The 20,817-nt window shown below is 45.6% G+C and overlaps 1 protein-coding gene across 1 annotated transcript in view; it reads left to right on the plus strand.

Annotated features, from left to right (window-relative positions):
- The window catches only part of LOC140279927 (alpha-1A adrenergic receptor-like), an 18,945-nt gene extending 2,501 nt beyond the window's left edge, over window positions 1-16,444 (plus strand). The window contains exons 2-5 of the mRNA XM_072375152.1: window positions 1,244-1,495; window positions 12,857-13,250; window positions 15,073-15,194; window positions 15,265-16,444. Of these exons, the coding sequence (XP_072231253.1) occupies window positions 1,244-1,495; window positions 12,857-13,250; window positions 15,073-15,194; window positions 15,265-15,606 (1,110 nt within the window). The 3' untranslated portion in view covers window positions 15,607-16,444. The remainder of the gene's footprint in view (window positions 1-1,243; window positions 1,496-12,856; window positions 13,251-15,072; window positions 15,195-15,264) is intronic.
- The last annotated feature ends 4,373 nt before the right edge of the window (window positions 16,445-20,817 follow it).

Consider the following 20,817-nt stretch of genomic DNA (forward strand, 5'->3'; position numbering starts at 1 on the left):
ATCAGGACACTTTAAAGGTTTCAGAAAGCTGCAGAACTATTGATCAGGACACTTTAAAGGTTACAGAAAGCTGCAGAACTATTGATCAGGACACTTTAAAGGTTTCAGAAAGCTGCAGAACTATTGATCAGGACACTTTAAAGGTTTCAGAAAGCTGCAGAACTATTGATCAGGACACTTTAAAGGTTTCAGAAAGCTGAAGAACTATTGATCAGGACACTTTAAAGGCTTCAGAAAGCTGCAGAACTATTGATCAGGACACTTTAAAGGTTACAGAAAGCTGCAGAACTATTGATCAGGACACTTTAAAGGTTTCAGAAAGCTGCAGAACTGTTGATCAGGACACTTTAAAGGTTACAGAAAGCTGCAGAACTATTGATCAGGACACTTTAAAGGTTACAGAAAGCTGCAGAACTATTGATCAGGACACTTTAAAGGTTTCAGAAAGCTGCAGAACTGTTGATCAGGACACTTTAAAGGTTACAGAAAGCTGCAGAACTATTGATCAGGACACTTTAAAGGTTACAGAAAGCTGCAGAACTATTGATCAGGACACTTTAAAGGTTTCAGAAAGCTGCAGAACTATTGATCAGGACACTTTAAAGGTTACAGAAAGCTGCAGAACTGTTGATCAGGACACTTTAAAGGTTTCAGAAAGCTGCAGAACTATTGATCAGGACACTTTAAAGGTTTCAGAAAGCTGCAGAACTGTTGATCAGGACACTTTAAAGGTTTCAGAAAGCTGCAGAACTGTTGATCAGGACACTTTAAAGGTTTCAGAAAGCTGCAGAACTATTGATCAGGACACTTTAAAGGTTTCAGAAAGCTGCAGAACTATTGATCAGGACACTTTAAAGGTTTCAGAAAGCTGCAGAACTGTTGATCAGGACACTTTAAAGGTTTCAGAAAGCTGCAGAACTATTGATCAGGACACTTTAAAGGTTTCAGAAAGCTGCAGAACTGTTGATCAGGACACTTTAAAGGTTTCAGAAAGCTGCAGAACTGTTGATCAGGACACTTTAAAGGTTTCAGAAAGCTGCAGAACTATTGATCAGGACACTTTAAAGGTTTCAGAAAGCTGCAGAACTATTGATCAGGACACTTTAAAGGTCACAGGAAGTCAGATATTGTTGTATAAACACTTCCTGTTGGAGCCTAAAGCTTCACCCTGACCTCAGATACAGTAGAAGAAGAGATCCTCCACCAGGTCTGAACCGGACTCTGCTGCTTCCTGTCTCTGCAGGTGTTGGATTACTGGGTGTTTGGTCGGATCTTCTGTGACATCTGGGCGGCGGTGGACGTCCTGTGCTGTACGGCGTCCATCATGTCTCTGTGTGTCATTTCGATTGACCGCTACATCGGCGTTCGCTACCCGCTGCAGTACCCGATGATCGTCACAAAGGGGCGGGCGCTGCTCGCCATGCTTGGCGTCTGGATTCTGTCCTTTGTCATCTCCATCGGCCCGCTGCTGGGCTGGAAGGAGCCGCCATCAGAGGTAAGAGGGAGTACCCAGCATGCAACACTGAGCCTCACATGTCCTCTAACCGCAGTCAGGAAGTATAGCCGCTGTACGAACACCGACCGTATGACCAGGATGCATTTAGAGTGAAAGTTCGAGTTCCATCCATCCATCATCCATCCATCATCCATCCATCCATCATCCATCATCCATCCATCCATCCATCCATCATCCATCCATCATCCATCATCCATCCATCCATCATCCATCATCCATCCATCCATCCATCCATCCATCCATCCATCCATCATCCATCCATCATCCATCCATCATCCATCATCCATCCATCCATCCATCCATCCATCCATTCATCCATCCATTCATCCATCATCTGCCGCTTATCTGGGGGTCAAGGGGCAGCATCTTTAACAGAGAAACCCAGACCTCCCTGTCCCCGGCCACTTCCTCCAGCTCCTCCTGGGGGACCCCGAGGCGTTCCCAGGCCATAGTCTCTCCAATGTGTCCTGGGTCTTCCCCGGGTCTCCTCCCAGTGGGACGGGCCCAGAACACCTCCCCAGGGAGGCCTCCAGGAGGCATCCTAACCAGATGCACCTCATCTGACTCCTCTGATGCGGAGGAGCAGCGGTTCTACTCTGAGCCCCTCCCGGATGACTGAGCTTTTCACCCTATCTCTAAGGGAGGCCCAGACACCCTGAGGGGGAAACCCATTTCAGCCGCTTGTATTCGTGATCTCGTTCTTTCGGTCTCTTCCCACAGCTCGGGACCATAGGAGAGGATGGGAACTAATTTATTGTATCTAAGGAAACCAACAGCACTGAAACTTCTCTCTGATCCTGAGCTGCACGAGGCGAGAAAAACTCCCTTTAACAGGAAGAAACCTCCATCAGAACCAGAACCAGGAAGGGTCCATCTGCCTGGACCAGCTGGGGCTGAGAGGACAGGAAAGAGGGGACAACAAGCAGCGTAACACCAGGCCAGAGACACCTGCTGAGAGAGAGAAACACAAGTTAATGACAGCAATGATGTCATCTGTACATGGAGGGAGGAGAGGTGCATCATGGGAGCTCCCCCAGCAGGCTGGGCCTATAGCAGCAGAACTATGGGATGTTTCAGGCTCACCTGAGCCATCCCTAACTATCAGCTTTATCAGAAAGGAAAGTTTCAGCCTGATCTTAAAGGTAGAGAGGGTGTCTGCTTCCTGAAGCCAAACTGGCAGCTGGTTCCACAGAGAGGGGCCTGATAACTGAAGGCTCTGCCTCCCATTCTGCTTTTAGGGGCCTGATAACTGAAGGCTCTGCCTCCCATTCTGCTTTTAGGGGCCTGATAACTGAAGGCTCTGCCTCCCATTCTGCTTTTAGGGGCCTGATAACTGAAGGCTCTGCCTCCCATTCTGCTTTTAGGGGCCTGATAACTGAAGGCTCTGCCTCCCATTCTGCTTTTAGGGGCCTGATAACTGAAGGCTCTGCCTCCCATTCTGCTTTTAGGGGCCTGATAACTGAAGGCTCTGCCTCCCATTCTGCTTTTAGGGGCCTGATAACTGAAGGCTCTGCCTCCCATTCTGCTTTTAGGGGCCTGATAACTGAAGGCTCTGCCTCCCATTCTGCTTTTAGGGGCCTGATAACTGAAGGCTCTGCCTCCCATTCTGCTTTTAGGGGCCTGATAACTGAAGGCTCTGCCTCCCGTTCTGCTTTTAGGGGCCTGATAACTGAAGGCTCTGCCTCCCATTCTGCTTTTAGGGGCCTGATAACTGAAGGCTCTGCCTCCCATTCTGCTTTTAGGGGCCTGATAACTGAAGGCTCTGCCTCCCATTCTGCTTTTAGGGGCCTGATAACTGAAGGCTCTGCCTCCCATTCTGCTTTTAGGGGCCTGATAACTGAAGGCTCTGCCTCCCATTCTGCTTTTAGGGGCCTGATAACTGAAGGCTCTGCCTCCCATTCTTCTTTTAGGGGCCTGATAACTGAAGGCTCTGCCTCCCATTCTGCTCTTAGGGGCCTGATACCTGAAGGCTCTGCCTCCCATTCTGCTTTTAGGGGCCTGATAACTGAAGGCTCTGCCTCCCATTCTTCTTTTAGGGGCCTGATAACTGAAGGCTCTGCCTCCCATTCTGCTCTTAGGGGCCTGATACCTGAAGGCTCTGCCTCCCATTCTGCTTTTAGGGGCCTGATAACTGAAGGCTCTGCCTCCCATTCTTCTTTTAGGGGCCTGATAACTGAAGGCTCTGCCTCCCATTCTGCTCTTAGGGGCCTGATACCTGAAGGCTCTGCCTCCCATTCTGCTTTTAGGGGCCTGATAACTGAAGGCTCTGCCTCCCATTCTGCTTTTAGGGGCCTGATAACTGAAGGCTCTGCCTCCCATTCTGCTTTTAGAAACTCTGGAACCACAAGGAAACCTGCAGCCTGAGAGCAAAGTGCTCTGTTGGGGAAATATCCAGCTGTGAGATCTTTAAGATGTGATGGAGCTCGGTCATTAAGAGCTTTATATGTGAGGAGAAGAATCTTAAATTCTATTCTGAATCTAACAGGGAGCCAATGAAGAGAAGCTAAAACTGGAGAAACATGATCTCTGCTGTTAGATCTCAGCAGAACTCTGGCTGCAGGGTTTTGGATCAGCTGGAGGCTTTTCAGAGAATCTGTGGGACAGAACAATAATAAGGAACCAACTGACAGTTTCCTGAAGCCTTAATGAAAAGTCTGCAACATGCTGCGGTCAAAATACCTCAGAGACAGAACAACAGCTGCTTTCCACCATTAATTTACAGCTCTGTTCATATTGATCCGTTTCATGGAGTCTGCAAATTAAAATAAGACAGCAGATAGTAAACAGCCTGAGAGCCCAAACTGATAGAAATCCATTTCCCTCGCACAGATGCATCTTTTCTCGTTGTGGGTCATGTGATGAGCTGGTTTTTATAACTAACAGATCAGAACCACCAGGAGGCAGGTTTGAACTCACTGCTGCTCCTTAGATTTAAAGTATTGGTGAAATAAAGACAGATAATGCCTTATTTAGAGGCTGCATCCTCTAAGCCCCGTTCTCTCCGTTATATGGATCTCCAGTTATCTAAATATCTTCAGAAGGACGCCGACTTTCACCAAACTGTTCTCTGTGAGCAGATGAACGTATTTCATGCCAGAAATAAGGTTTAAAAACACCGGAGTTACGCCGTCAGTGACGCCATTAGCTCATGCAGCTAACAGGAAGTGTTTGGCCGTTAGCTCATGCAGCTAACAGGAAGTGTTTGACCGTTAGCTCATGCAGCTAACAGGAAGTGTTTGACCGTTAGCTCATGCAGCTAACAGGAAGTGTTTGACCATTTGCTCATGCAGCTAACAGGAAGTGTTTGACCGTTAGCTCATGCAGCTAACAGGAAGTGTTTGACCGTTAGCTCATGCAGCTAACAGGAAGTGTTTGACCATTTGCTCATGCAGCTAACAGGAAGTGTTTGGCCGTTAGCTCATGCAGCTAACAGGAAGTGTTTGACCGTTAGCTCATGCAGCTAACAGTAAGTGTTTGACCGTTAGCTCATGCAGCTAACAGGAAGTGTTTGACCGTTAGCTCATGGAGCTAACAGTAAGTGTTTGACCGTTAGCTCATGCAGCTAACGGGAAGTGTTTGACCGTTAGCTCATGCAGCTAACAGGAAGTGTTTGACCGTTAGCTCATGCAGCCAACGGGAAGTGTTTGACCGTTAGCTCATGCAGCTAACAGGAAGTGTTTGACCGTTAGCTCATGCAGCTAACGGGAAGTGTTTGACCGTTTGCTCATGCAGCTAACAGGAAGTGTTTGACCGTTAGCTCATGCAGCTAACGGGAAGTGTTTGACCATTTGCTCATGCAGCTAACAGGAAGTGTTTGGCCGTTAGCTCATGCAGCTAACAGGAAGTGTTTGACCGTTAGCTCATGCAGCTAACAGTAAGTGTTTGACCGTTAGCTCATGCAGCTAACAGGAAATGTTTGACCGTTAGCTCATGCAGCTAACAGGAAATGTTTGACCGTTAGCTCATGGAGCTAACAGTAAATGTTTGACCGTTAGCTCATGCAGCTAACAGGAAGTGTTTGACCGTTAGCTCATGCAGCCAACGGGAAGTGTTTGACCGTTAGCTCATGCAGCTAACAGGAAGTGTTTGACCGTTAGCTCATGCAGCTAACAGGAAGTGTTTGACCGTTAGCTCATGCAGCTAACGGGAAGTGTTTGACCGTTAGCTCATGCAGCTAACAGGAAGTGTTTGACCGTTAGCTCATGCAGCCAACGGGAAGTGTTTGACCGTTAGCTCATGCAGCTAACAGGAAGTGTTTGACCATTTGCTCATGCAGCTAACAGGAAGTGTTTGACCGTTAGCTCATGCAGCTAACAGTAAGTGTTTGACCGTTAGCTCATGCAGCTAACAGGAAATGTTTGACCGTTAGCTCATGGAGCTAACAGTAAGTGTTTGACCGTTAGCTCATGCAGCTAACGGGAAGTGTTTGACCGTTAGCTCATGCAGCTAACAGGAAGTGTTTGACCGTTAGCTCATGCAGCTAACGGGAAGTGTTTGACCGTTAGCTCATGCAGCTAACGGGAAGTGTTTGACCGTTAGCTCATGCAGCTAACAGGAAGTGTTTGACCGTTAGCTCATGCAGCTAACAGTAAGTGTTTGACCGTTAGCTCATGCAGCTAACGGGAAGTGTTTGACCGTTAGCTCATGCAGCTAACATCGAGTTGTATGTCCAATACGTAAGTAAATGCGTGCTGTATGTCTGCATGAGATTCCCAAAGCTTCCGAAGCACACACACCATCATCATCATCATCATCATCACTGGCAGGAAGCAGGAATCAACCCTCAAAGAGTTTCAGATCCTTTAGTTTTCAGATTAATCCTGATGATGATTCTCATAAAATGTTAAACTGTGAACAACAAACTGAGAAAGATTTAACAGAAGTGGGCTCAGACCAGAACTCACTGATGAAGACTTACTTTTTCATGTCGTGCATCATTTCAGCAGCACAGATATGAACTTTAATTACGTTTCAACAACACTTTAAAAACTTCTCAGCCTCTTTCACCTTGTTCAAAACTTTGTTATCCAACAATTAAAGAAGACAATTTTGAGAATTGCTTGTTTTGAAATGTTTATTGAGAAGCCACGTCAGTAATTATCCAGCTGTTATTCAACACACACGTCACTTCATTCAGTGAAACATTGAGTTAAATCTGCCCACAAACTTCCATTTGTTTCATCTCCTCTCAGTGAGGAGGCTACACAAGTTCAAACTGAGTAATTATTTTAACTCATTTGGTCTCTGAGGACTAATTTTGGCAAACAGAGTTTCCAGATCAATGAGTCCTTTCATTCCCAACAAACTCAGTTAGAAATGACAGCATTAGTCATAGATCCTGATGTCGGTCCTGCGGATACATTATTCACTGCTGTCAACACACACATCCGAACTGAAATGTGTTAGTCAGCAAACTCACATCTGAGCTTTTACTGTTAACGATCCATTATTTAGGTAAGAAACACCTTTACAACAAAGACTGCTTAAGTGTTCCTCTATTGTGTGGTTATGGAAGGAATTCATGTCTCGTTGAACAATAAAAGTGAAAACATCCCAAAACATCTGAAAAAGTCCCACCATCTGTAGCTCCAGTCATCAAGGATCAACACGTCTTATAACTAATACATTAACAGAAAACTTTCCTTTCTGATAAAGCTTATAGTTAGGCTGCCATAGTTAAGCTGCTATAGGCCCAGCCTGCTGGGGGAGCTAATCTGTCACACCTTTCCTCACAAATGATTTTATGTCCATGTGACATTATTGTGGTTATTAACTTGTGTTTCCCTGTTCCAGCAGGTATCCTTTGAATGGTGTTATGGTGTTTTTCCCCCCTCTTTTCCCTCTTTTCTGTCTTCTCAAACCCCAGCTGGTCCAGGCGGATGGCCACCCTTCCCGGTTCTGGTTCTGCCAGAGGTTCCTTCCAGGTTCTGGTTCTGCCAGAGGTTCCTTCCAGGTTCTGGTTCTGCCAGAGGTTCCTTCCTGGTTCTGGTTCTGCCAGAGGTTCCTTCCTGGGTCTGGTTCTGCCAGAGGTTTCTTCCTGGTTCTGGTTCTGCCAGAGGTTCCTTCCTGGTTCTGGTTCTGCCAGAGGTTTCTTCCCGAGTCTGGTTCTGCCAGAGGTTTCTTCCCGAGTCTGGTTCGGCCAGAGGTTTCTTCCCGAGTCTGGTTCTGCCAGAGGTTTCTTCCCGAGTCTGGTTCTGCCAGAGGTTTCTTCCCGAGTCTGGTTCTGCCAGAGGTTTCTTCCCGAGTCTGGTTCTGCCAGAGGTTTCTTCCCGAGTCTGGTTCTGCCAGAGGTTTCTTCCCGAGTCTGGTTCTGCCAGAGGTTTCTTCCCGAGTCTGGTTCTGCCAGAGGTTTCTTCCCGGTTCTGGTTCTGCCAGAGGTTCCTTCCCGGTTCTGGTTCTGCCAGAGGTTCCTTCCCGGTTCTGGTTCTGCCAGAGGTTCCTTCCCGGTTCTGGTTCTGCCAGAGGTTTCTTCCCGGGTCTGGTTCTGCCAGAGGTTCCTTCCCGGTTCTGGTTCTGCCAGAGGTTCCTTCCCGGTTCTGGTTCTGCCAGAGGTTCCTTCCCGGTTCTGGTTCTGCCAGAGGTTTCTTCCCGAGTCTGGTTCTGCCAGAGGTTTCTTCCCGAGTCTGGTTCTGCCAGAGGTTTCTTCCCGAGTCTGGTTCTGCCAGAGGTTCCTTCCCGGTTCTGGTTCTGCCAGAGGTTTCTTCCCGAGTCTGGTTCTGCCAGAGGTTTCTCCCCGAGTCTGGTTCTGCCAGAGGTTTCTTCCCGAGTCTGGTCCTGCAAGAGGTTTCTTCCCGAGTCTGGTCCTGCCAGAGGTTTCTTCCCGAGTCTGGTTCTGCCAGAGGTTTCTTCCCGAGTCTGGTTCTGCCAGAGGTTTCTTCCCGAGTCTGGTTCTGCCAGAGGTTTCTTCCCGAGTCTGGTTCTGCCAGAGGTTTCTTCCCGAGTCTGGTTCAGCCAGAGGTTTCTTCCCGAGTCTGGTTCTGCCAGAGGTTTCTTCCTGGTTCTGGTTCTGCCAGAGGTTTCTTCCCGGGTCTGGTTCTGCCAGAGGTTTCTTCCTGGTTCTGGTTCTTTCAGAAGTTTCTTCCTGAGTCTGGTTCTGCCAGAGGTTTCTTCCTGGGTCTGGTTCTGCCAGAGGTTTCTTCCTGGGTCTGGTTCTGCCAGAGGTTTCTTCCTGTTAAAGGGAGTCGTTCCTTTCCACAGTCCCTCAGGCTCAGGACGGGAGATTGGACTGAAGACCAGTTTCGGTGCCAATCTGTTGGTTTCCTTAGCTCGGATATTATTTTTCAATTGGTTCTACATGAATGAATTGGATTACTTTGAAATTAATGAATTGGATTTGATTGGATTATGAATACAATTAATTGATTTCCAATTGGCTTGAATTGGATTATATTATTTAAGTGCCTTGAGATGACATTTGTTGTAATTTGGCACTTTATAAATAAACTGAATTTAATTGAATTGAATTGAATTGATATGTGGAACCTTCTCTGGGTCAAATGTCAAAAGTTCTGCCTCCAAGCTCCAAGCAGCTGCAGCTTTAACCCCAAAACATATCCAAAGAGAGAGAAAACGTATCGTTTTGTTTTTTAAGACAATCGGCTGCGGCGACAGCAAAGCGGAACAATGTGGCACAAAGTTTCTACGTGAACAGCAAGCTGAGTAGAGCACTGCAGGAAGAAAAGTCCAGTGAGTTAAAGGCAGCTTCAGGGGAACATCCATCTTATTTCACTGGATCGGTGAAAAAGTCACAGAAAGCAACTGAAGCTTCATTTAGAGCCATTTTCAGACGGGGAAATCTTCAAAGAAACAATGATGATAAACGTGTTCAAAGTTGGCGAGGTCCAGTGTTTTTGTTCCGTTACGGTTTGAAATTTGTGACTTTGGTGGTATTCTGCGGTTAGCTGAGATGATTTGCTTCAGGAGTTTGTTAAACGTTGTGATGGTTAGTGTCTGGTTCGGTGTTAGTTGGTTCATGGTCTGGACAAAGATGTCCGCCAGTGGGAATGTGTTTTGGGCCGTGTACCACAGTTGGGATACCAACTTCCTGAGGGTGGTGTGCTTGTTGTAGTCCTTGTTATCAATCCCAAAACACAGGATTAATTGTTTGGTGCTCTCTGTTGACGGGGTGAAGAATACGAATGGCAGGTGTCAGGTTTGCGCCTGGGTCGCAGTCAGTCCTGGGATCCCTGAGAGTCGGCAGTCGGTTCAGGTTTGACTCACCCATTATGATGACAGATTTTTCAGGGGTTAAAGACCATTTTCTCCTTTTTTGGTTGTGTATTTGGAGACTATTCGGTGCCTGTTTGGCTAGTTTGGTGGACTGGCAGATGTGGTCGGCAGCTCATTTCTGCTCATTTTCAGTCTGTTAAGCGGTGGGTTGAACTTGCTGGACTCCTGCGGTGTTGTTAGAGTTTTATGTTCTGTGTGCACTGGGCCGTGGAACTCCCTGGGCTGTGGAACTCCCTGGGCATTGGAACTCCCTGGGCTGTGGAACTCCCTGGGCAGTGGAACTCCCTGGGCAGTGGAACTCCCTGGGCATTGGAACTCCCTGGGCTGTGGAACTCCCTGGGCTGTGGAACTCCCTGGGCTGTGGAACTCCCTGGGCTGTGGAACTCCCTGGGCTGTGGAACTCCCTGGGCTGTGGAACTCCCTGGGCATTGGAACTCCCTGGGCTGTGGAACTCCCTGGGCTGTGGAACTCCCTGGGCTGTGGAACTCCCTGGGCAGTGGAACTCCCTGGGCTGTGGAACTCCCTGGGCTGTGGAACTCCCTGGGCTGTGGAACTCCCTGGGCTGTGGAACTCCCTGGGCATTGGAACTCCCTGGGCATTGGAACTCCCTGGGCATTGGAACTCCCTGGGCATTGGAACTCCCTGGGCTGTGGAACTCCCTGGGCATTGGAACTCCCTGGGCATTGGAACTCCCTGGGCTGTGGAACACCGTGGGCTGTGGAACTCCCTGGGCAGTGGAACTCCCTGGGCAGTAGAACTCCCTGGGCTGTGGAACTCCCTGGGCAGTGGAGCTCCCTGGGCAGTGGAACTCCCTGGGCAGTGGAACTCCCTGGGCTGTGGAACTCCCTGGGCTGTGGAACTCCCTGGGCAGTGGAACTCCCTGGGCAGTGGAACTCCCTGGGCTGTGGAACTCCCTGGGCAGTGGAACTCCCTGGGCAGTGGAACTCCCTGGGCAGTGGAACTCCCTGGGCAGTGGAACTCCCTGGGCAGTGGAGCTCCCTGGGTGAGTCTGTGGAGGTTTATGGTTCCTTGTCCATCAGTACTACTCTCTGGTCTCACCTGATCTGGTGGTGTGCTGTTCTCAGTGTGATACTTTGGTCTCCTGGTATGTTGGACCCTTTTTTTCTGCTTTGTTCGAACTCTCTGTGTGCTTTAGCGAGGGTTGCTTGTGTAACTCTTAAGGTGGACTGTGCCCTGGCGGATGCAAGGCTTAAAAACCAGTAAAAGTTTTTATTTGGAATCTGGTTGATCTCATTTAAGATTTGTTTCGGTTGTGTTTCATGATTTTAAATTTCTGTTTGTTCCTGGTTATGGATATATTTTATGAAGTTGAAAATCAGTTGGGTCCAGTGGTGGTTTTGGTTCTGGTTCGGCATTGTTGTTTGGTCGATTTGGCCCTCTTCTTACTTTCTGAATCTCTATTTTGTGTTTCTTTTTTTTTTTTTAGGTTTTTAGCATACTGTGGAGGCCCAGGTTTGGTGATAAATATTTTATCTACTATATTGTCCTGAGTTATTAATTTAGAGTTGTTTTTGTTCTTTTTATGAAGCGTTTTTGAAGTGTTGGTCCTGTTTTCCTTGAGTTTAATTGAAGTTATTACATTTGTTTTCCATGTTGGTCACAAAGTATTTTTAAAGTAATTTGTTGTTTTGAGTTTGTTTGAAACTATTTCAGACGACCTTTATATCACATCCTGGTTGCTAATTGGCTGGTTTAAACCTGTGGTTCATGTTTTTCTTCAGTCCATTTGGTTTGTTCTCACTCAATGTCTGTAACAGCGTAATTCTGGGCTGACTTTGTTGGTTTCTGTTTGTTCTTATATCTGCAAGTTGTTTTAGATGCTTTCTGTTGTCCTGATTCTGCTCACTGATTGGAGAGATTTAACCTGTGGCCTGTTTTCAAGATGAATTTGTTTTCACAAGGTTTTTAAAAGGTATCCTTGTAATAAAGCATTCCAGAATCCACCTGTTTGTTTTATATTAAGAATCCTTTTAAATGGTTTTGTTTTCATATTGCTGTCTTTGAGTCTCCTTTTCTTGCGCTATTTTAATCTAAGTTTGTTTGACTATGTTCTACTCGTCTCTTTTCTTGTTGGTTTCGGTTTGTTCTTCTTCTTCTCAGGGTTAGGGTAACCTTCTGAGGGTTAGGGTAACCTTCTGAGGGTTAGGGTAACCTTCTCAAGGTTAGGGTAACCTTCTTAGGGTAACCTTCTGAGGGTTAGGGTAACCTTCTGAGGGTTAGGGTAACCTTCTCAAGGTTAGGGTAACCTTCTGGGGGTAACCTTCTGAGGGTTAAGGTAACCTTCTCAGGGTTATGGTAACCTTCTGAGGGTAATCTTCTGAGGGTTAGGGTAACCTTCTCAGGGTTAGGGTAACCTTCTCAGGGTTAGGGTAACCCTCTCAGGGTTAGGGTAACCTTCTGAGGGTTAGGGTAACCTTCTCAGGGTTAGGGTAACCTTCTGAGGGTTAGGGTAACCTTCTCAGGGTTAGGGTAACCTTCTGAGGGTTAGGGTAACCCTCTCAGGGTTAGGGTAACCTTCTGAGGGTTATGGTAACCTTCTGAGGGTTAGGGTAACCCTCTCAGGGTTATGGTAACCTTCTGAGGGTTAGGGTAACCTTCTCAAGGTTAGGGTAACCTTCTGAGGGTTATGGTAACCTTCTCAGGGTTAGGGTAACCCTCTCAGGGTTAGGGTAACCTTCTGAGGGTTATGGTAACCTTCTGAGGGTTATGGTAACCTTCTCAGGGTTAGGGTAACCCTCTCAGGGTTAGGGTAACCTTCTGAGGGTTAGGGTAACCTTCTCAGGGTTAGGGTAACCCTCTCAGGGTTAGGGTAACCTTCTGAGGGTTAGGGTAACCTTCTCAGGGTTAGGGTAACCTTCTGAGGGTAACCTTCTGAGGGTTAGGTTAACCTTCTGAGGGTTATGGTAACCTTCTCAGGGTTAGGGTAACCTTCTCAGGGGGTTAGGGTAACCTTCTCAGGGGGTTAGGGTGCTCTGAGGGTTACCCTAACCCTTCTTAGGGTAACCCGGTAGTTTTATTTCTGGTCACACGATTTGTTTGTTATGGTGCTTCTTGTGGTTTGTGTGGTTAATGACCTCTGACCTCCTGCAGGACGACACGGTGTGCGTCATCACCGAGGAGCCGTTCTACGCCCTCTTCTCCTCCCTCGGCTCCTTCTACATCCCTCTGGCCGTCATCCTCGCCATGTACTGCCGGGTCTACGTCGTGGCTAAACGCACCACCAAGAACCTGGAGGCCGGCATGATGAAGGACCGCGCTGAAGACTCCAACGAGCTGACTCTGAGGATCCACTGCCGGAATCAGCAGATCCAGGACCTGTGCCCGTCCGCTAAATCAGGAGGGGGCGGAGCCTCGGCAGGACGCAACGCGCTCACCGTTAAACTGCTCAAGTTCTCCCGCGAGAAGAAAGCAGCCAAGACGCTGGGCGTGGTGGTGGGCATGTTCATTCTCTGCTGGCTGCCCTTCTTCTTGGTTCTACCCATCGGTACGTTCTGTTAGCACCGAGTTTAACATCCTGCTCCTCCCACACGACCACGTTAACAAAGGGTGACCTCACAGGTGTCACAGCAGCTTCTGTCCTCACGGTTCAGCCCTGATGCGACATTTCCTGCTTCTACAGTCCAGCCTGGTTCCCTGCATGCTCCACAGCTACATTTCATAGACAAATGAGCAACTGTGAAAAACTTTTTTTTGCAGTTTTGAGCAGTTTTCCAGAAATCCTTCAGCTTTTTAAAAGATTAAACACAATTTTTGGAGATCTTATTGAGCTGTATGAAACAGGCTATGGACAAAAGGCCTTTTAGTTTAAGTACAAGGAATTATTTCTAAGATAAGTTCAGGCTCTGAGAGTTGGAACTGATCCTCTTTGTGGCTCAGTTCCTTCAGTCCAGCGTTGAACTGGACCAAGTTGTCCGATAAAAGTGGAGCTAAAGACATACAGAAATCTGCTCCCAGGAACAGGAAGAAGGGAGTTTCACACGGGTTCTACCTTTAATGTATGTGGGAGGATGGAAACTGTGTTCTAATGGGTTTTCTTAGTTTCTGAGGTTAAAATGTGAAAAAGCTAATCTAACTTCAGGTGGAAACACTCGGACTTCACAGTTTCCCTGTTGGTGGAACTGGTTCCGAGGTCAGTTTGAGTTGTTCGGACCTTTTGGAGCCGATTGGGAGTTTAATCCCAAACTTTATTTCTGGAGAAGTTCCTGAAGGTTCTGCTTCGGTACAGATGAGAAGGCAGTGATGAAGATGACTCAGCGAGTTGAATTTGTGCTGAGTCATGATCTGCACTGCGGTGAGGTCAGACTGCATCTGAGCATGCTCAGTGTGACACGAGCCGTACCTGAAGGACTTCATGTGATGAGGAGACTTTTCTTTTGTTCTTTTCCCTTCGTTTCTCTTTTGTTACAGAATCGTTCTTCTCTTTTTCACTCTTCCCCTCTGTCTTTTAGCTTCTTTCTGTCTGTTTCCCTCCTCTCTTGCGCTTCTTCTGGTCGCATCGTGTCGCTGACATGCAGGAAACACTGAGTCTGAGTCCTGGGAACGGCCTGAAGACGTGGCACAAACCCAAAACTGCCCAAACTAAAATAGCTTCCTCCTTCATTTGGGGGAGAAGCACCAAACTTGGAGATGTGAGATCAGCAGGACGGAGATGGTGGTGGGCAGGTGTCACATGTATTTCCCGTGGTGGATGTCGGCCTTAACACTGAACATCTTCTTATATAGTCAGCGAGGGCAGCCTGAGGCCTTACAAGTCCATGCTCAGGGAGAAATAATCCATCTTCAGATAAAAATCCTGATCCTCTTAAATCCAACAAAGTCCTCCAACATGCCGCAGATCAGCCACTCTGAGGAGGGAGAGGCGGAGACCTTTTGACCTCCAACGAGTGCTTTTACAGTACAAACGCACAGAGTTTATAACCCACACAAAGAAAACATCCTCAGGGACTCAGAACCAGTGTTTCACCCCCCAAACAGAGACCGACCGGTTCTGCATCATCTCAGGAGAAATTAACTCTCAGACATCTCATTCTCTGACAATAAAGAGAGACCAAACAACGGCGGCCATCTTGTTCACGTATGACAAACACAAGATATTTGGGCCAGAATTTAAAAGCCAGTTTTCCAAAGTTTTCCCACATAGATGAGAAATATTCCTCCTCTTTGTTTATCAGGTCAGTTTCCTTTCTTTTCCTTTACAGGTCAGTTCCTGTCAGCAGGTCAGACTCACCTGTTTGTTTGTTTGTTTGTTTGTTTGTTTGTTTGTTTGTTGTTCACCTCTTTGTTTACGTGTTTATTTGTGTCTTCAGGCTCATTCAACAGCAGTCTCCGTCCTCCTGAAACTCTCTTTAAAGTCATCTTCTGGTTGGGATACTTCAACAGCTGCCTGAACCCCATCATCTACCCGTGCTACAGCCGCGAGTTCAAACAGGTAACGCCGCTCCCGCCGCCGCCGCCGCCCTGACCCACTGCCTTCCTCACGCCTACTTGTGTGTCTGCAGGCCTTCATCCGGATCCTGCGCTGCCGCTGGAAGAAGAAGCGCCAGGGCTGGCAGGCGTACTGCAACTACCGCGGCCAGCAGGGCTCCAACAACTCGTCCTTCCTGAACGGCAGCCAGCAAACGCTGTCCTCCGTCAGCCACAGCCCCTGCTGCGTTACTTCCAGGCCACGCCCCCTGCCGTGGACCTCCTCTGAGCGACACGCCCTGCCCTGTTCGGCAGGGAGAGGACGCTCCACGCTCGCCAAGGACGCCAGGATGCTGCGGGGCCTGGAGATGGGGCGAGGAGTGAACGGTCTGAGCGTAACCAGAGAAGAAGAGCAGCGCCCCCAAACCCCCCACTGACAGAATCGCACAATGCTCCGCCCACCTGTTCACCAGGTGAACATCCGGCAGGTTCAGACTTTCACTCTGAAAGCTCCTGACAGACTTCCTGAATGTTCAACAACACGAAAGCAAAGAGTTTAATCTGCAGCGTCGGCGGAGAATCGACCACTTCAGATTCACAGAGTTCCTCTGAAACCCCGAGCCAGTAAAGTGTAAAATCTACTGTAAATGCACCTTTAAAACACCGGCGCTTCGTATCAATCAGGGAAAATTACGCGAAAACATTCCCACAGATGGAGCCGAGGAGACGATGAACTGCATCTGAAACACTTATTTATTTCTTTCTGTTCAACGTGTTTAAAGGAGAGACTTTTCCTTCTACTTTTACGCTTTATTTATTATGTTCATGTGCTAAATGTGCATAAAAATATTAAAATTCTGCCAAAAACACCTAAAAACCTGTAGTTCAAAGGTCAGTAAAGTGAAGAAAAGTTTGTCATAATAAATTACCCATTGTATGGAAAGCCTTAAGGGTCATAATTCACACACAAAATGCCACCAGGTGTTTATACTTTTCTAACACCTGACGGTGTTTTTAGCAGCGTTTTAAATACACTAGATTCAGAGATGAATTATGGCCCTTTTGGCTCACCGTACTAACGGTTTTGTTTCTTCAGTTATTCATTTAAGCTCTTATTGTGAAAGTTTGGAGGACGGTGCTGCTTCGTGTTCATTGAGCGACCCCTGGTGGACCTGAGAAGAACTGCAGTTGCTTTTTTGGTCGCTGTACAGATGTTTTCTACTTAATCAGAAGTAAAAATGTCACCTTTAACGCCAGGTGTGTGTGTGTGAGCTTCATCAGTGTTCATTTCTGTAAAATAAAAATGTGTTTGAAGAAACATTTTCTGCTACGATTAGTTAATAAATACCGTTTGAGTGACACTTTATTTCCACTGCATCTCATTTTACTGCCAGTTTGGTCATTTTTAACTTTAGCTGTTGGCTGAAAATAATCAGTTAAACCATTAACACCAGGTTTGATTGGGTCAGTCTTTGCTGACATCGCTGCTGACATCACAGATTGTTGCTCATAACAACAGTTTACGTGTAATTTAATAATCATTTATTAATTTAGTCAATCATTTGATAGAAAGTGAAAATTAAATGTTGTCATTAATTATTTACATAGTTCGGTCCTCCTCGTCCTCTGATTGGTTCATCCTGCTGTCAGACTTCAGCCTTTGATCCCGCCTCCAAAGCCCTGCAAACCAATCAAATCAATGAAAAGTGTAATGCTGCATTTATCCAGTTGGGGGCGACATTCAATCATCTAAAACTGCATCAATTATCTTTTCAGGTTGTTATATTTATTACCTTTAATAAAAACAGATATTTTTAAACATATTTGTTTACATAGAGACTGTGTGCGTGTGTTTTTCTGACATAATGGGGTCTTCCTGTGCTTGTGGGGACAGAAATTTTGTTTCAAAATTTGGAAATTTGAGGGCAAAGACTTGATTTCAGTAATAATTTCAGTGTGTGTGTGTGCACGTGCACGTGCACTGACTGAAAGCAGCCGTCAGCAGCAGAGCCAAGATGCCGATGAAGATGATGAAGAGTCTCACTGTGTTCCCGATATGAACTTGCAGATCGTTTCCCTGCTGCTGGACAGATGTGACCCACATCTGTAAATAAATAGAAATAAAAAATATGGAAACAAAATAAGGGAATAAAATATACATAACTGAAAAATAAAGAAAATAATACAGAATGATCAGTATCCTTGATCCTGTTCGGTTTAATTTCTGAACTGGAGCTACAAACCTCGGTGGCTGTGACATCACTTCCTGTCTGTCCTGTGGTGGCTGTGAAGGTCGTTGAGATGTCACCTGCTGAGAAGACACGTCAGATGTTTGTTTCCCCTGAACAATCAATGTTCAAGGAACCATCAAACTGAAAATCAAATGTGAACTAAACCTGAAACAATAGTGTCAGACTGTTACTAAAGACTTCCTCTGAAACTGTTTAAGCTTATAACTCACTGTAAAACTCAGAGAAACGCGTTAACCGAAAGGTTGGTGGTTCGAGCCCACCCAGGGACGAGTGCGATTATCAACAGTAACTCACTGTAAAACTCATTTAAATTCTAGATTAGTCCAATTCATAGAGAGAAAGTAACAGATCACAAAGAAACTTCTCTTTTATTGAACCCTTCAGTTCAAACAATGCATGAACTAGTTTCTCTGCATCACCCTGAGACAGGATGTTCCTGATTTTATTATGAAGGTGAAAGAAGGCAGAAACCTGTTTTATATGTGAGTTAAAGGACAGAAAGAAGGCAGAAACCTGTTTTATATGAGAGTTAAAGGACAGAAAGAAGGCAGAAACCTGTTTTATATGAGAGTTAAAGGACAGAAAGAAGGCAGAAACCTGTTTTATATGTGAGTTAAAGGACAGAAAGAAGGCAGAAACCTGTTTTATATGTGAGTTAAAGGACAGAAAGAAGGCAGAAACTTGTTTTATATGTGAGTTAAAGGACAGAAAGAAGGCAGAAACCTGTTTTATGTGAGAGTTAAAGGACAGAAAGAAGGCAGAAACCTGTTTTATATGTGAGTTAAAGGACAGAAAGAAGGCAGAAACCTGTTTTATATGAGAGTTAAAGGACAGAAAGAAGGCAGAAACCTGTTTTATATGAGAGTTAAAGGACAGAAAGAAGGCAGAAACCTGTTTTATATGTGAGTTAAAGGACAGAAAGAAGGCAGAAACCTGTTTTATATGAGAGTTAAAGGACAGAAAGAAGGCAGAAACCTGTTTTATATGAGAGTTAAATGACAGAAAAAGGCAGAAACCTGTTTTATATGAGAGTTAAATGACAGAAAAAGGCAAAAACCTGTTTTATATGTGAGTTAAAGGACAGAAAGAAGGCAGAAACCTGTTTTATATGTGAGTTAAAGGACAGAAAGACGGCAGAAACCTGTTTTATATGTGAGTTAAAGGACAGAAAGAAGGCAGAAACCTGTTTTATATGAGAGTTAAAGGACAGAAAGAAGGCAGAAACCTGTTTTATATGAGAGTTAAAGGACAGAAAGAAGGCAGAAACCTGTTTTATATGTGAGTTAAAGGACAGAAAGAAGGCAGAAACCTGTTTTATATGTGAGTTAAAGGACAGAAAGAAGGCAGAAACCTGTTTTATAGGTGAGTCAAAGGACAGAAAGAAGGCAGAAACCTGTTTTATATGTGAGTTAAAGGACAGAAAGAAGGCAGAAACCTGTTTTATATGTGAGTTAAAGGACAGAAAGAAGGCAGAAACCTGTTTTATATGTGAGTTAAAGGACAGAAAGAAGGCAGAAACTTGTTTTATATGTGAGTTAAAGGACAGAAAGAAGGCAGAAACCTGTTTTATATGAGAGTTAAAGGACAGAAAGAAGGCAGAAACTTGTTTTATATGTGAGTTAAAGGACAGAAAGAAGGCAGAAACCTGTTTTATATGTGAGTTAAAGGACAGAAAGAAGGCAGAAACTTGTTTTATATGTGAGTTAAAGGACAGAAAGAAGGCAGAAACCTGTTTTATATGAGAGTTAAAGGACAGAAAGAAGGCAGAAACCTGTTTTATATGTGAGTTAAAGGACAGAAAGAAGGCAGAAACCTGTTTTATATGTGAGTTAAATGACAGAAAGAAGGCAGAAACCTGTTTTATATGTGAGTTAAAGGACAGAAAGAAGGCAGAAACCTGTTTTATATGTGAGTTAAAGGACAGAAAGAAGGCAGAAACCTGTTTTATATGTGAGTTAAAGGACAGAAAGAAGGCAGAAACCTGTTTTATATGTGAGTTAAAGGACAGAAAGAAGGCAGAAACCTGTTTTATATGTGAGTTAAAGGACAGAAAGAAGGCAGAAACTTGTTTTATATGTGAGTTAAAGGACAGAAAGAAGGCAGAAACCTGTTTTATAGGTGAGTCAAAGGATAGATCCTGGTCAGAAATAACTCCAAGGTTCCTCACTGTAGAACTAGAAGCCAAGGAAATACCATCCAGAGGAACTATATAACAGGACAGTTTCTCCCTGAAGCGCTCAGGTCCAAAGAGAACAACTTGAACAGTCTGGTTGGGATTGGGTCCAAAATACAAGTTGATGGTTTAGAAGAGACTATTGCTGCTGTTAGCTCAGAAAGACCAACTGGGCAGAAGCCGTCTAAATACAAATCAGGTTCTAAAGATACTTCTAAAGCTGCTCTACTTGATGATACATCAGTGATAATAGTGGGAAGGATTCCATCAATCTTCTCTCTGATAGAAACAATTTTATTGATAAAGAATCTCATGAAATCATCACTGCTGAGAGTTAAAGGAATACATGGCTCAACAGAGCTCGGACTCTTTGTCAGCCTGGCAACAGCGCTGAAAAGAAACCTGGGATTATTCTTATTCTCTTCTATCAATAATGAATAATAAGCAGTTCTAGCTTTACGAAGTGCTTTCTTATACGTTATTAAACTATCTTTCCAGACTAATTGAGACTCTTCTAAATTAGAGGAACGCCACTGTCTCTCCAGCTTTCTTCAGTCTGCTTTAAAGCAGCTGTGAATTATACCAAGGAGCCAACCTCTTCTGACTGATTACCTTCCTTTTCAGAGGGGCAACATTGTCCAGTGTTGTACACAGTGAAGCTATAGTGCTGTCAACAAGAGAGTCAAGTTCTACTGGAGTAAAGTTTAGGTAGTCGTCCTCTGTCATATCTGCACATGGCAGTGAAGAAAAGGATGATGAAATTAACTCTTTAAATCTGGTTACAGCATTCTCTGACATCTGTATGTAGAATTCTTCTCAGAAGCACACAGAAACAGTCCAACAGCCTCACTGTCACATGCTGGAGTTTAGAAGAAGAAGGAAAGACTTCAGATTAAAGCAGAAACTTCTCACCTGTAACAGTCAGCTTTAACTGCTCTGTTTGGTCATTGAACCACCCGGGTATCTCCACTCTGCATCCGTACCGTCCAGCATCTTCTTCTGTCAGGTTCAGGATCGTCATGGAAACGTCTCCCTCGCCCAGTTGCCCCAGCAGCTGATACCTGCTGGAAACTGGTGTCCACATGTTTCCATCTGAGGAGATGAGCCGGTTGCTGCAGCCTCTGCTTGGTATCTGTCCTCGACCCCAACAAACTATCAGAGCTCCGTGGTGCTTTCTGTCATAGTTACAGGGCAGAGTGGCGCTCTGACCCGTTCGACCAACC

Source organism: Leuresthes tenuis, unplaced genomic scaffold (genome assembly GCF_036924035.1).
Source record: "Leuresthes tenuis unplaced genomic scaffold, fLeuTen1.0.hap1 SCAF_21, whole genome shotgun sequence".
NCBI lineage: Eukaryota > Metazoa > Chordata > Actinopteri > Atheriniformes > Atherinopsidae > Leuresthes > Leuresthes tenuis.